General features: G+C 37.3%; 1 protein-coding gene across 3 annotated transcripts in view; it reads right to left on the bottom strand.

Annotated features, from left to right (window-relative positions):
- Positions 1–2,552: 2,552 nt before the first annotated feature.
- Positions 2,553–16,037, bottom strand: part of stau2 (staufen double-stranded RNA binding protein 2) — a 93,236-nt gene continuing 79,751 nt past the window's right edge. The window contains exons 14-15 of one of the 3 annotated variants that reach the window (XM_057323375.1): positions 5,545–5,651; positions 2,553–3,714 (exon numbers count right to left, since the gene is read on the bottom strand). In XM_057323375.1, the coding sequence (XP_057179358.1) occupies positions 3,621–3,714; positions 5,545–5,651 (201 nt within the window). In that variant the 3' untranslated portion in view covers positions 2,553–3,620. The remainder of the gene's footprint in view (positions 3,715–5,544; positions 5,652–16,037) is intronic. The other 2 variants (XM_057323376.1, XM_057323377.1) reach the window with 2 other exon arrangements.

Here is a 16,037-nt window from a genome sequence, read left to right as displayed (position 1 = left end):
GTTGTTGAGGTTGCGTAGCTACGTATCGGTTTAGCGATGGGTGTTCCAGAGAAAGTCTGAGGCCCTATAATGACCCATAACATCTCTGGCCTGCCGCAACAAAAGGAACAAAAGCAAAAGAAACTTCTACAAACAATTTAAGCATTTGTCTTGAAGTTAGTGAGCTATTATTCTACATAAGGCTCAAATTGTGAAATTATTTTCAGCACGATTTAAACATGACACTAGCAATGCCAAGGTTACAGGTTCGATTTCCAAAATTGATACGATTTTTTAAATGCAGAAAAGTAGTTGCGTAAATAAATATGTAAATAAAAGAAATTTAGAATCCCATTGAACAATCGTAACCATACCTATTAAATAAAAAAGTGGTTTCATTCTTCTCAAGTTTTTTTTTAACTCTTAAAGCACTCAAGATTACAAAGAGCCTCTCATTGATGTATGAGACAGGATGTGCGTAGAGTGATTGCTTCCATCATTACCCTCAGGACACACCCACAGTCTCTCCAGCATAGGAACCAACTAAGAAAACAAAATTTGTCTTTTCTCTTTAGACAATATGAGTGACGCCTGCTTGTGTGAAATGACCAGCATTGGGTTTGTTAGCAGGTCATTTCTATGAGGTTGCTTTGGCGTTCGAGGTGGCCCATCCCTTAAGTCTCCAGACAGCCCAGGTCTATCCTTCAAAGAAAGTCATGAGTATTTTTTGGCCGTTTTTAAGATCTGCTAAGCAAAAAAGAAAAGTACTGATTTGAAGGATCATCGATGTCCTCAATCATCAGGGGTGAGTTTAATGTTAAATACACTTAACGATGGTGTTGCAAAAACTCTTCTAACCATGAATGACAAGGCAGTCATTTTTTTGTAGAACTAATCTATTTTTAATCTGCCGTGGTGTAACAGCTTAATGACTCATTCGTGATCATTCATGTGTTACTGAGCCTTTAAGACCATTTATGTATGACACAGCACAACGCCATATGCTGGAGCAAATTTCCTGTGGTTTTTAATTCACACCCATGTGTTGGCAGCAAAATACGAAACCTGTTGTGGAGCTACTAACAACCTGTGAGTGTTTTGAGGTGGATGAGTTGTCTATTAACAAGTTTTTAAGTAAATGAAACTACAGGCTGTGTGATCTATAAGTGTACATCTGGGTCTAGGTCAATAATCAACTATTAAATGCAAGTTAAAGGTCCAGTGTAAGAAATTTTGTGGCATCTAGTGGTGAGGTTGCGAATTGCAACCAAACGGCTCACTGCACATGTCACCCCTCCCTTTCGAAGCACTACAGTGGCTCTCACAGGACAAAGATGTCGCCACGTTTTCGCTTCTTTGCCAAAGGAGATAACGTATTTACAAAACGCGCTCTGTAGAGCAGTTTGTCCGTTTAGGGCTACTGTAGAAACAACATGGCGCATTCCATGTAAGGGGACCCGCGGTGTATGTACTGTAGATAGAAATGGCTCATTCTAAGGGAATGAAAACATAACACTGCATTACGTAAGGTTTTTATACACCTCTAAAGACATAGTTATGTATTATATTGCATTTCTATCAATAGATCCTCATTAATCGTCCACATTGCATTGAGACGATAAATTCAGTTTCACAGATGAAGTACAAAAGCTCAGATTTCCTTGTTTCCATTGAACAACACAAGATGCTTTTTTAAACATTCTCAAATCATGCTGGGACAACATGGATTTCTTCATTTTTTATCGCTTTTGTCCACGGATGTTTTCATTACAGCAAAAGTGGAATATACCAAACGCAAAAATATTCGGTAGTTGACAAATAAACCGTAAATGTGTCGTTTGGTGTGACATCAAAAATCGAGAAAAAACTAAAAATGAAGATAGATCTCTCTTATGCGGTTTTATATTAGAAATATTAATAATACAAAATAATATATCATTAATTTGTGGTCGCAATTTTTGCTTAATCACACCAACAGTATATTTGTGACCCTGGACAACAAAACCAGTCTTATGGGTCAATTTTTCGAAATTGAGATTTTAACATAATCTGAAAGCTGAATAAATAAATTTTCTATAGATATATGAGTTGTTAAAATAGGACAATATCTGGCTAAGATACAGCCGTTTAAAACTCAGGAATCTGAGAGCGCAAAAAAATCCAAATATTGAGAAAATTGCCTTTGAAGTTGTTAATCAGGGGCACTGTGGCAGACCATCCACTCACAAAAAAAAGTTTTTATATATTTACGGTAGGAAATTTACAAAATATGTTCATGGAACATGATCTTTACTTAATATCCTAATGATTTTTGGTATAAAAGAAAAATCGATAATTTTGACCCACACAATGTATTTTTGTCTTTTACTAAAAATGTTCCCATGCTACTTAAGACTGGTTTTGTGATCCAGGGTCACATTTGTCAACTACCCATTTTAAAATGTATCTACATTTTTTTATTCAATTTTTCTTTAACATTACTTTGCAACAAAATCTATTGAAAAATGCAAAAGATTTTGACTATATGACTCACTGAATACAAACAAACACATGAAAAAGACAAGACACCAAAATTTCAACACGAACTGATGTGATTTTACTGCATTTTAAGTAACTCACATGTCTGTTATTACACTGTATGTCTTCAGGGAGAAAAATGCTCTTCCAACAAGTTACCTTTGACAGTTTCAAATAACTGTTCTTTATTTCGACGACTTAATCGTTTTGAAAAGAGAGTCTGTCGGTTAATACCAGCCTCTCTTTTCGAAGAACTCCAGAATGCAGCTTTTCAAAGCACTCAGTTGATGCATCGAGTCAATACAACAAACAACATGGGTGTAGATGTGCTGGACAAAACTGAAGAGAGAATCGAATCGAATCTGTATATTACCTTTTCAAATCTGTAATATAACTCTACTCTCAAGGAATGTTATAAAAGGCAAGTGGGTCGCCTCAGATAAGCTGCATCACCAATGCTTTACCTCTAGCGTCAGTTTTATCCATTGGTTCACACTCGTACTATGTTCTTCTTTTCCTCTGGGTACAATAATCTACATATACATCCATAGAGTTAGATGAATGCTTTATGTCAGCATATACGGTAAGCTGGGTGACTATATATGAAGACAACAACTACGACTTCACAGCACTGGCATTGGTTAATCCTTAAATACTCAAGCATTGTTATTCATAGAGAAGAAAAAAGGAAAATGATATAACCTCCCACCCCAAAATAACATACACAACTTTGTTTCCCTAATAATGTTTTGTTTGCATTAATAGCATGATATACGCCTGTTTTAATCCATATGACGTAGAGACAAAGGTGAACGTAATATTCAAACATCTATCAAATGGGGAAATTCGACATAATCACTTAAATTTCCCTTCATTTTTAAACGTTACCATGCATTACGTTTTTATCATTTTTTTTCACGTTTGCTTGCTTTTTAATTAACTCTATAGTAAATAAATGTTGTGTTAAGATAGTGTTGTCTTCACATAGACTCAAAGAATGCACTTTTTTCTTCGTTTTTTTGTCATTGGACACATCCACCATATTGCATGTTGACACGTGTAGAAGGATGCAGCGGTGGTCGCGGGGGCTTTCGAGGGGAGGGGCGTATGGGCGGGGTCAGCTCCTAGACGACGGCCTTTGAATCCTTGCAGTCCTGAGCAGTGGTGCCTGAGTTAGTCGGTTTGCTGTCCGTCCGCTCGGCCAGACGTTTTGTTTGTCTGCAAAACGACCAGGTGGGAATAAATATTATATAGGACTAAGCTACAAAAATAAACTAATGAAAACTAAAAAATGAGGTCACACTTCAGTATAGGGGGCAATTCTCGCTATTAACAAACCATTAACTATGACTTTTCCCCCAATTAACTCTTAATTTGTGGCTTATTAATAGTTAGTAAGGTAGTTATTAGGTTTAGGGATTGGGTAGGATCAGGGATGTAGAGTATGGTCATGCAGAATAAGTACTAATAAACAGCCAATATGGCAATAATAGGCATGCTAATAACAACTAGTTAATAGTGAGAATTGCCCCCTATACTGAAGTGTTACCAAAAATGAATGTGACAAAAGTCAAAATACATGATCCTAAAATACATCTTATACAGTAAACAATCCTTGTTCCAAGCAATAAAGTACATTACGTAGTTGTCGGTCATCTTAGATGATCTTAGAAAAGATTTTTCTGTCATCATATATTCACCGTCACAACATTTAAAACCTTGTGAAACGCAAAAGAAGATATTTTGAGAAAAGTCTCCGTGTCCATATAATGGAAGTCAATGGGGGTCAATGTGGTTTGCTTATAAACATTCTTCAAAGTATCTTCTCTTGTGTTCTGCAGAAGAAAGAAAGCCATACAGGTTTGCAATGACATGAGAGTTAATAAATGATGAAAGAATTTTCATTTTGGGGTGAACTATTCCTTTAATACATTTAATGCATACATTTTACGGTTCATCCAATCAGAATTCAGAGTCTTGGACAGTACGATTTGAAATCTAAGACAACACAAATAAATAAAAAACAAGGGCTCTTGAGTCTTAATGATTCTGACTGATATATTTCCCTCTTATCAGCCCTTTTCAGCGCAGCCTAGAAAGGCTGTTGAAACGTGCAGATTTCCCGCTTTGCTTGGTGCTGTACAGAAGAGCTAAAGCCACTGTAAATAAACATCTCTTTAACCTTTTCCAACGGCACACCTCCTATGAAAATATTCTTGAATGGGTTGGTATGATTTCTGCTTTGGCGTGTCTATCATTTCCATTCTCCCATTTCATTCTCCAGCACCCTAATCATCACGGATATGACAGATTCATATTTCCCACAGCAACCCCTCTGAATAGAGGTGGATAAAGATCATGCAAAGGGTTCTGTCGTGGACATTCTGAGGGGACCACTTAGGGAAAATTCACATCTGTTTGTGTGTTTCAAGTGATAAGCTCAGTGGACGTACGCGACGTGTGTATAGTGAAATGAGTGGACAGGTTTCAGACATTGACATTTAAAGGACAAATGTGTTGACATACGTCCTTTTGAAACAGGAAGTGAGGGAAATTTTGAAGGGCTCGTCTTTAAGTAGGCGATAGCTTTTACTACAAAAAGGACCGAGTCATCAAAACTTCCCCGTAGACAATACATTTAAGAGTAAATACAGATGATACAGACGTGAAGCCTTCATCATTTCTTTCAGCGTTTCCTTTATAGAATAACTAACACCTGATAACAACTGCTGGTTTATGCACAAATCGAGGCAATATATTGGTTTAACGTGAGCTAATTCTGAGAGCGGCAACACATGGCAAGCATTTCAAGACCCCTGACATGACAGTTTGTAAATATTTAAAAGGAAAGAAGCATAAATCATGTCCACTTCGTGAAATCATCCCGAGGATCTCGTAACAGTTTACACTGCCTCCGAACACTTCTGTCATTTATATAACACGTCATAGAGACATAACAGATTTCTCATCATCTGGGAGTCATTTACATATGCCATTGGTTCTAAAATGGAGGTGTTAGGTGCGGACGGGTGGGGTGCATGTACTTACAGCTCCGTCTGAACATACATGTCACATGATCCATTTTCTACCTTGATTGGTCCATCCACTGGGTCCAGTCCTTGTTCTGACAGCTGTTTCAAGGCACTAAGGGCTGCCTGTGTGAGGTAAGGAAACAGATGGCTTTGAGCGAGAGAACATAACTCACCTCAGCTGCTTTTTAAATAACACTTACTATCAGAAACCCGAGACTGACAGGACGTGTTCTGCTCTTTCTGTTTTGTTTGGCTCCCTCCAGGTCTCTGTTTATCTAACGTTTATCTAACGTTATTAGGTCAGTGTTTTCAGGCATGCATTTCCTACGGCCGGCGCGCTGGATATACATCGCCCCTCGGCCACGTTATGGGTGGATATGCAAAAAATTAGCAATAAATCAACCGCGTGGACAAAGTGTGCTGATAACTCAGGTGTAACTGATATGCTGTTTTCCTATGAAAAGTCTATTCAGTTGTGCGAGACTTCAGCAAAACATTAGCAAAAAGTCTGTTTCGATACTATTCTTGAGATAAGATGATAAAATCCCGCTATTACAAAACTTCATCTAGAACACATAAATGATCTAAACAGAAATGTTATATTGAATTTTATATTTTCAAAGTCACTGTCTCTAAACAAAAGAATGGTCCGTGTTTGTACAAAATAGGTGTTGGTAAATTTGTTCATTTGAATCATTTTGAGGTAAAACATGGCAACATTTCAATATCGTTGCTGTTCTTCTGAAACCTCGTATCTCCAGATTTAGCAAAATCATTATTATTAGTCACCCTTTATGTTTTTCAAATATCTAACCAATAAAAAGTATTAAAAAGTGCTTGTCAACTTTGACAACATAGTATTTAATCATTTAAAATTTCAGTGTTTTTTCCTTAAAAACAGCTCATTTGGACATACGAGGTTTCGAAAGTACAGCATCGATATGCAACAAAACATACGTAACTCTGCTGTGTAACTATTACATAATATATATATATATATAGAGAGAGAGAGAGAGAGAGAGAGAGAGAGAGAGAGAGAGAGAGAGAGAGAGAGAGAGAGAGAGAGAGAGAGAGAGAGTAAATTCAATTTCCAGTCTAATCCTGTCGTTCTTTAGTCCAACCTTTCTAGAAAAAAAAAACAGGCCTTAAATGTCATTTTTATATTTTAAAGCCTGCAGTCAGAGATTATAGACAGACGCAGCTCCTTATAACCATGCATTCTGAATTCTGACAGAACATGATAGTAGACATGTCGACTCCTGCTCTCTGTCTCAGTTTCTAAATCCCTTTCAGCAACTCCAAATCAAGTTACTATGACTGAAAGTTTTGGCTCATGAGAGTTGGAAATAGAAATCGAGCACTGGTGAAGAGAGTTTGCTGTGGAGGGGTTCAAGGGAGACCCTCACAGTGACAGCAGTGGGTTGAGAATTGGCAGATGCACCTGGTTGTCGGGGCTGATGCTCTCTACAGCATCCTGCCAATGAGCACCAGATGTTCAACATGGGATGCAGGAACCATGACATATTTCTCACAGTTGACAGCTTATTCCCACTGAACCAACCACCCCCAGACCCCAAACCCCACTCATTCACACACACACAGATGTGTGTGCATTCCTCGCCCTGATTAATCAGTATTTGGCCGGATCAAATAACATTAGCTTGTTCTGTATGTGTGTGTGTGAATTAAATGTTACCCATCACATGACAGAACTATCACGTTACCCAACAAGTGATCAGAGATCCATTAAATGTTACCTATCACAATCAATTTCAGATCCATTAAATGTTACCCGTCACATGATCACCATCACAGCTCAATCATGTCTAATTCTATAATGGCATACAAAGTAAATTGCAGGTATTTGGCCACGTAATCCACACTTGAGTGTATAAAAACAATTCACTGATATTAAAATGAATGCCTTGCAAGTGGTGCCTTCAAACCAATCCTGTCAGACATTTTCTTCACAACTAACTTCAATTGGAGCCATTTTTGCAATTACATTTGATAAACAGTACTATTTTTTATAAATGCTGCCTGGTTTGATTTTTTTTGTCATTTCATTCAGTGACAGTCGATAAAAGTTAAGCATGACGTAAAGGGACAGTCCTTCCCCAAAATAACAATTATGTCATCATTTTTTCATTTATATGTCGATCGAAACAATTTTGGAACACAAAGGAAGATATTTTGAGAAGTGTCTCAGTGGTTTGTGTCCAAACAATGGAAGTCAATGGGGACCAATGTTGTTTGGTTATCAACATTATTCAAAATGTCTTCTTTTGGGTTCTGCAGAAGAAATAAAATCATACAGGTTTGAAATGACATGAGGGTGAGTAAATGATTTTACGAATACATGACGAAAGAATTTTTATTTTTGTGTGAACTGACACTTTAATATTTTGAGTACTTTTCGGACACTAAACTCACTAAAACGAGCCTACAGGTTTCTTTCTAAGCCCCTTTGCTGTATATGAAGAGTTCCTTTACAAAAACAGATAACTGTGTTTTTATTCATTTTCATAAATCATGCTTTTTATTGTGTCATCATGTTCTTATTGTGTTGTATTGTGTTATTTAGCTGTATTTTTTTGTTGTTATTATTACTTAATCAAAACAACCCAACTGCAGTTTGATTGATATTACTTGGAATGCACAATTAAAAAACATGATTATTGAAAACTGAAAAAGAATATTAGTGTGGTACATTACACTGAGGCACGTTAGCACATTTGTACCAAAGTCTTCGATCTAATCTTACATCTTAACATCACTTATTTGAAAAATCTGAAGGGATGACAGTCAAACAACTGCAAATAGTGAAGCGTGACATCATTCTGCTGGTCAATGCCTACACGTTGAACTGACATGCAGACACGCTACACCACAAATAATTGTCCATTTAATGAGCACTCTGAGGTTTTTATGTGTGGAATGCATTATCAAGTTGTGAAATCTCTGGAAAAATGAGCTCTTATCTATAATGGAACATATTGTACAGCTTATAGCCTGGCAGCGTACGCATGTAAATTCCCAGGGACGTTTGGACTGGTTATAAATCAGGTTTAAATTAAATTTGTTGTGGTGATTGATGACAAGCGTGTGCAAAGCACAATAAGGAGCACATTTTTCAGTCAGGAAATTGTTGAAAATCCCGGACGATAATTGAAAGGTATTTTGACTTTCTCTGGTAATGTACAGTTCTCAGGACTGTAATGAAAGACGCCGCGGCGAGATGACTTCCTGAATGCAGTATAAATCATCCATTAGCAAACTTAATGCTCTGCTCGTTGACTTCAACATGCATTTAATTTACTTCACGGAACATATGCAGGTTCCTCTATGGTCACGTTTAGCCTCGTGGAATCGCTACTTAATTTAGTTTATCCGATAACAACCACATGAATCATAGAAATTATGTCGTTATAGTTTATTTCCCCTCAAGAAGAAATGTCATTTCCAACAAATCTACATTTGTTCTGTGGTCAAATGGCTGTGACAGAAATGACATTTAAAAAACTTTTGGAATAAAAGAGTCAATTTTCTTGGTCATGTCCCAGATAGCACAATCCATCTGGTTTACGTCTATTTGACGTCTGCATTTACATCTGCAAGACATCTTAAATACATAGTTTGCTCATCTGCAATACGTCTCGGAGACATCTGAACGTCTGTAATACGTCTGCTAAAGATCTGGAGATCTGCTGCTTAAAAACATCTGCTAAACATCTTAGAAAGAGCTGTTGTACATCCATTCTAAATCATAAACATCTTACAGACATCTTCTAGATGTCTATATGATGTCTGACAGCAGACATCTCTGAGACATATTGCAGATGAGCAAACGATGTATTGTAGATGTCTTGCAGACGTCAAATAGACGTAAACCAGATGTATGTGTGCTATCAGGGGTGTGTATCCAAAATACAAAAATAGACTTACAAGTGATTAAAAATGAAGAAACAACTGTGCATGTTATAAAAAGGAATAATGGAAGAGAGCATAGTGCTTACAATACAAATTTACAAATGTACATGTATGGTTGGGTATGTTTTCAAGTCACTAGGAATAAAAGTGTCTTATATGGAAGAATATAAAAATACAAAAGTATAATATATATATACTGTATATACATATATATATATATATATATATATATATATATATATATATATACAGTTGTGCTCAAAAGTTTACACACCCCTTGCAGAATCTGGAAAAAGCTGAAACTTTTGGAAAAATAAGAGGATTTTTGAAAATTAACGTTTATTTTTAATTTAGTCCTGCCCTGAGCAAGTTATTTCACTAAAGAAATGTTAACATAAAGTTCACACTAAAAAATAATAACAGAATTTCTAAAAATAGGCCAGGGCAAAAGTTTACACGCCCCTGTTTCTTAATACTGAATGATATTACCTAAATAATCCATGACAGTTTTTATGTTTAGTCATAGTTGTTTAAGGGTTTCTTGTTTGTCACGAGTCATTAGACTGTCCACTGATCTTCAAAACAATCACCCAGATCCTCCACAATCTTTGCTTTTTCAGCATTTCTGGATATTTGACTCATGTCCAGCAGTAACTGTATGATGTTGAGATTCCTCTTTTTACACTGAGGACAATCAAGAGACTCATACACAACTATTACAATGGATAGAAACATCCAGTGCTGCCCACAAATTCAACACCATTCATTTAAAGTCAGGTGGGTGTAAACCTCTGAAAATGGTTTTGGTGTAAATTGTTATTGTTTCATTTATACATCTTATCTTACATTTACTAGTGTCCTTCAGAAGATTTAAAAATACATAAATGTTTTTCAGGAAATTAAATATACTTTTTTACACCAAAACCATTTTCAGAGGTTTACACCCACCTGACTTTAAATGAATGGTGTTGACTTTGTGGGCAGCACTGGATGTTTCTATCCATTGTAATAGTTGTGTATGAGTGGGCAGCTATCACTGCAGCGCCCGGGGAGCAAGTGGGGGTAATGTGCCTTGCTCAAGGGCACCTCAGTCGTTACCCGCCAGCCCTGAGAATCCAACCGGCCAGGCAATTCTGGTCACGAGTCCGACTCTCTAACCATTAGGCCACGACTGCCCTGCAAGTTTTTAGTCAAAACTTGAAATATAAATTCTCAGAGAATGTATTTATTACCAATATATTGAATCATCTGTTTATATTTAACCAAACCCCTGATGATAGAGTCAGACATTAGAAAAATATCAGTCTAAGCATGAGTTTTCTGTTTTTTAAAGAGGGAGGAATTCATGCGTTATGGATTTGACAAGAAAGCACGCACATTTTTGAGAGAAAAAAAGTGCTTTCAAAACTTTAAGAGAGACTTCACATGGGTATCTAAACCAAATATTGACATCTGACCTCAGTATGGTGAAAACCTTTGATAAAAACTAGATTTTTTGATCTTAAGGATGACATTTGCACGAAATTGCACAAAGACCAAGTTACATCTTAAGCATCTATGCATGCGGATCTATAAATAAGGTCTGAGACATCGGCGTGCAGCTTGTGCTCTTGATGAATCCAATGCAGATGCGTCTACGTTACAAAGCCTATAATTCATCCTCTCCTGTGGCCAATAAATTGCAATCACAAGAGCGATTACCGGTGTTGTGCGTGTACGCCATTACAGTCTTTGAGTAAATAAGCAGCATACATCTGCTTTTGCGCTACAATGAATCAGCCGCAGGCGACGTGTTGGCGATAAATGCCCGGCAGCCCATCACCAAACAGCAGATAGACCCGACTATCTATTGTAACAGCAGTCAATTACATCATTATTTTTCTATTGAGATAGAGCGAGCCCATCGAAGCAAGATGTGCTGATATCAACAGAGGTGAAATATGTTTAGTCTACACCCCTGACCTGGAAGTGCTCAATCTCTGTTGCGGAGAACATCAGATGAGAAGAGGACCCTGGATGAGACCTCCCCCCCACACTTTAGATAATACGCCACCGCTCGGCACGAGCATTAGCAGGCTAAATTGATCAATCTGGACGAGAGCTACTTTGCGCCTCACATTCATCAGCTCGCTGCTGGATTCAAACGAAAGAGGAAAAACGAATGTGGAATGTGTCAAGGCTAAATATCTCCGCGCGAGCTAAAAAAAAAAAAAAAAAGCAGAGGAGAAAGATGGACGGAGGATTTTGTCAAAGGACAGTGAGGAGTCATTTTTCTAAGCTCTTTTAATGGTTGGCCTGATTGCATTTTCATTTCCTTGACTGCCTTGCCTAAACAGTGGTTCTTCCCCAAGAGACAGGCTCCATGCCTCCGAGACCAATTTGCAGACCTGGAGGGGGTTGATGGATCGACAGGCCAAGCATCTCCATCGACCTGGCTCTCACAGGGGGGGCATCCAACAAGGATAACATGGAAGCCTCCGAGCTGAAGTGGAGGGGAACTGACAGCCTATCACTTACGGAGAGTAGATAGAAGGCTTTAACTAACACTCTCCTTTTAGTGGGTCCCTGTAGCAGCATTGAGGGCCAATTCACAAAGAATGAATTGCGCTCACTGAATTTATTTGCACGCGCTATCTGCTGTGTTTTGGCAGCTGACTCACTAGGAATTAAGCAAATCATTTATTAGGGCTGAATGTAATATGAATGGCACAATTTCAGTCTATGCTAAATAAACTTCAGTTTAACATATCGTCGCTGTCGGGCGGAATCCTCGTATCTCCAAAACCATTATTTTTCAGGAAGTTAAAAAAACTGCATATTTTTTGAGTTATTAAACATTGTATCGTTAAAGTTGGTATTATACCTTATATTGCTATCATATACTGTTGTGTACCAACATTAACACAACATTTCCCCAAAACCATGTTTAATCGGAGATACAAGGTTTATGACTTGGGAGCAGGGAGATACGAGATTACGCTGTCATTGATAAGAATGGTACGGACACAGACGTCGCTGCTGCCAGCAGTGTTCATCAAAGTCTGCGGTCGCGTTGAGCCTTTTGACAAGAGACGAGGCTTTAAGAGCTAATGAAAGCTAATGATTGTGGTTACATACATCTTCCTAAACTCTATTTTAAACGTTAGAGCTATGAGTGATGCAATACCAAAATAAAACGTTAAACAGGCTGTCTAATATAGGCGGAAATTAATCTGCACGCAAATAAAGTCGGCGGTCGCGTTGAGCCTCTTGACAAGAGAAAAGGCTTCAATTGTTAACCAAAGCTAACGACTGTGGTTACATACATCTTCCTAAACTCTATTTTAAAGGTTTAAGAACTATAAGTGATGTAATACAAAAAACGATGAGCTGACTAGGCTGTCTAATAGGCGGAAATTAGCCGAATCTGCTCGCAAATTTACCTTCGTGGCTCACGGACTTCCTTCTGCACCGAAGCATTACAGCTATCGATTTTTAACAAAACAGGCCTACTCAAATGTATCTAACCTATCTATTTTCACTCGTTATTGTCTAAAAAACTTTCAATCAGGAGACGTAATGCCGAGAAGCTCCCGCGGAGTGAAGAAGAGGTGGAGTTACGAGACTTCTCAGACAGTTGAAGTGTCCAATGGAGTTAAGAGATTTGCTCTCAAGCTGTTTTCAACACTTTAGATTGGTTAATAATTTGTAAAAATAACAGACCCACATGGGGACTGACCAATAGCATCGATTTGTGAAAAAATATGAAATTGACCAAATTTGGACATAGGAGGTTTCCACCCGACAGCGACGATATGTAATAATACCACTGTGGTAAAGGGATAGTCTTCATTTATTGACTTCAACTTGTTCGTGACTCTTTCTTCTGTGAAACACAAAATAAGATATTTTGAGAAATGTCTCCATGGTTTGTGTCCATACACGGGAAGTCAATGGAGTCCAGTGTTGTTTGGTAACCAACATTCTTCAAAATATCCTCTTTTGTGTTCTGCAGAAGAAGAAAAAAGTCATAAAGGTTTAAAATAACAAGAGGGCGAGTAAATTGACAGAATTTTCATTTTTGGGTGAACTGTCCCTTTAAGTGTGTCAGAAAAATAGAGCTGATGTTTGTAAATCTGACACATTATATGATTTATGATTATGATCATTTTTGGAGACTGGCAGCTCCTGATCACCATTCACTTTCATCACATGAAAAAAAAATATATATATTTTAAATGTATTAAAAGGACATCAAATGGATTTGAAATAACATGAGGGTCAGAATTTACATTTTTGGCTCAACTATTCCTTTAAACCGCATATTGTCTTTGATTCTAAGAAGCGAAGGGAAATTATACCATCACTCCTTTGTACTGGAAGAAGGAACATTTGGGCGTAGCATCCTATGTTATTAGACCTGATCATTTCTTGTTTTTACTGGGGGGAGATAAAGCTCATCTGGTCAACCGGCGATTTCTTCTCATGGTCCAACACAGCTTTCCACCGAAGCTCATCCACAGTCTAGTCCAAGAGCATCACCCCCGGCCTCCTGCTGGCCTTTGATCGCCATTTCATCATTTGTTTTTTCTGCCACCTCATCTCTATGAAACATGCTGGTGCAGACACAGGCTATTTAGCCCTCCATTAAGCAGTGACGATGAGGAACCGCACGCCGCGTCTTTGGCAGCACTATAAACAAGAGCACAATCTGAAACGCAATCAAACACTCTGCAGGTGTACACACTTTCTCTCTGCCTCACCCTCTAATACCAGTGGGCTTTCTCCATGAACAGTCCAACAGATGGGTTTCTGAGCTATCCAAACTCGTGTGAGAAAATGGAAACACAAGTCCTGGTCTTTGTTTTATTTATTACACAACTTCATAGGCTGTTGACATCAAAAAGAACAGAGTAGCTTTCTCATCAGACTGCTAATGCCATAGGATCAGAGCCGAAAGGAAGAATGAAAATTTATGGACAGTGAGGCTGTGACGTATCTAATCCTAGACTAAACAAGTCTCGCAGTTTGTGAGGAAGGGAAATGGAGAAAAACGCTGGTTTAGGAATAGGAACAGATCATTAAAAATTGTGCCATTAACTCATTCTCATGTTGTTACAGTCCTGTATGATTTTTTATGTAGAACAAAAATAGAACTGATTCAAATCTTTCTTTTAAGTCAGCCTGAATAATTGCCAATTTATCTTCAAGGAAAACTAGGATGAATGTAGAGATCAGTGAATGGCAGTATGACATCAGAAAACTTGGCATAGAGTATAGTGCACGAGCCTCATGGATTGGTCGTATTTAACCAAAAGTTAAAAAATTTCTAAAATGAAATTAAAGATGTAAATTCAGGTAAAAAATATATATATATTTTTTATTAACGTTAAAGACCAAAGATCGAATATTAGTAAAGAATAAAAAAATCTAAAATTCAAGTTAATGACTAAAGATTATAACCAAGTTTTAAAAAGTAATAAAAAAATTGACTGAATATTGGAAAATAATTAAAGAAAATTTAAATAAAGTCTAAAATAGAAGGTAATGCCCAAGGACTGAAATTAAGTTAAAAAAAATAAAATTAAAAATGACAACTGAAATTAAGTAAAAATTATAGTTAAAGACTGAAGACTGAAAAAAATCTAAAATTGAAGACTGACGACTTAAATTAAGTAAAAAAATATTGAAATAAAAAAATAAAAAATCTAAAATTGAAGTAAAAGACTAAAAAATTTAATGTAATTAAAGAAATTATTCTAAAATTGAAGTTAATGACTGAAGATTGAAACTAAGTTGAATAAATAAATAAAAAAATGTAACTCAAAGACTGACGACTGTAATTAAGTAAAAAAATAAAAAATGAAGTTAACAACTCAAGATTGAAATTGGAGGCTGAAAATGTGCAGGTTACAGTATGTTACAACAGAGAAACAAAACAAAAGCATAAAGTACACTGTGAATAAACACTACAGTCTGAACAGTTGAAAGATCTGCTGTATGACTGCAGGTTATTGTACAGTGGGAAAAGTTGTTGTTCTCGTTTTTTAAAGGGGGCTATAAATCCACGCTGCCACTGCCCCTCCGGAGCGGCGCAGTAACGTGAGAGGCCGGTAAAAAGAGAATCTCACAGAAAGTCCACCGTTCACCCAACTTCAAAGCTCTGGAGACAAGTCACAGTAACATTCCTGTCTCTCGTTTGGAAAGCTGCCGTACTGCACCCGAAGCGCCCGGAGAGGCCTACAGCACCTATATTTCACATCCATAAAGTCTGAAACAGGCCGGATATCAGACGAGGAGCAGATGAGCGCCGCTCCAAATGAGCCACTCTGGAAGCAGGACATACCAGAGCCCTCGGCTCAATGAGCTGTGAAATCACACATAAAGAAGAAACCAATAGGAGGGAGATGTGGAATTTCAGCCACTTATCAAATCCAGCTCTCAGACGCTTTCCGACACATCTGAAGAACCTTCAGAGACCATAGAGCTTGATGTAGAATTCATTTTCAGTTCAATTGAATTTGATATTCGAATATAAATTCAGGGAATTAAAAATAAAATACAGTTTAATTTAAAGAAAAGCAGTTTTAAACTATACAC

The sequence above is a fragment of the Triplophysa rosa genome, linkage group LG23 (assembly GCF_024868665.1).
Source record: "Triplophysa rosa linkage group LG23, Trosa_1v2, whole genome shotgun sequence".
Classification (NCBI taxonomy): domain Eukaryota; kingdom Metazoa; phylum Chordata; class Actinopteri; order Cypriniformes; family Nemacheilidae; genus Triplophysa; species Triplophysa rosa.
This window is presented reverse-complemented; position numbering and strand designations above follow the sequence as displayed.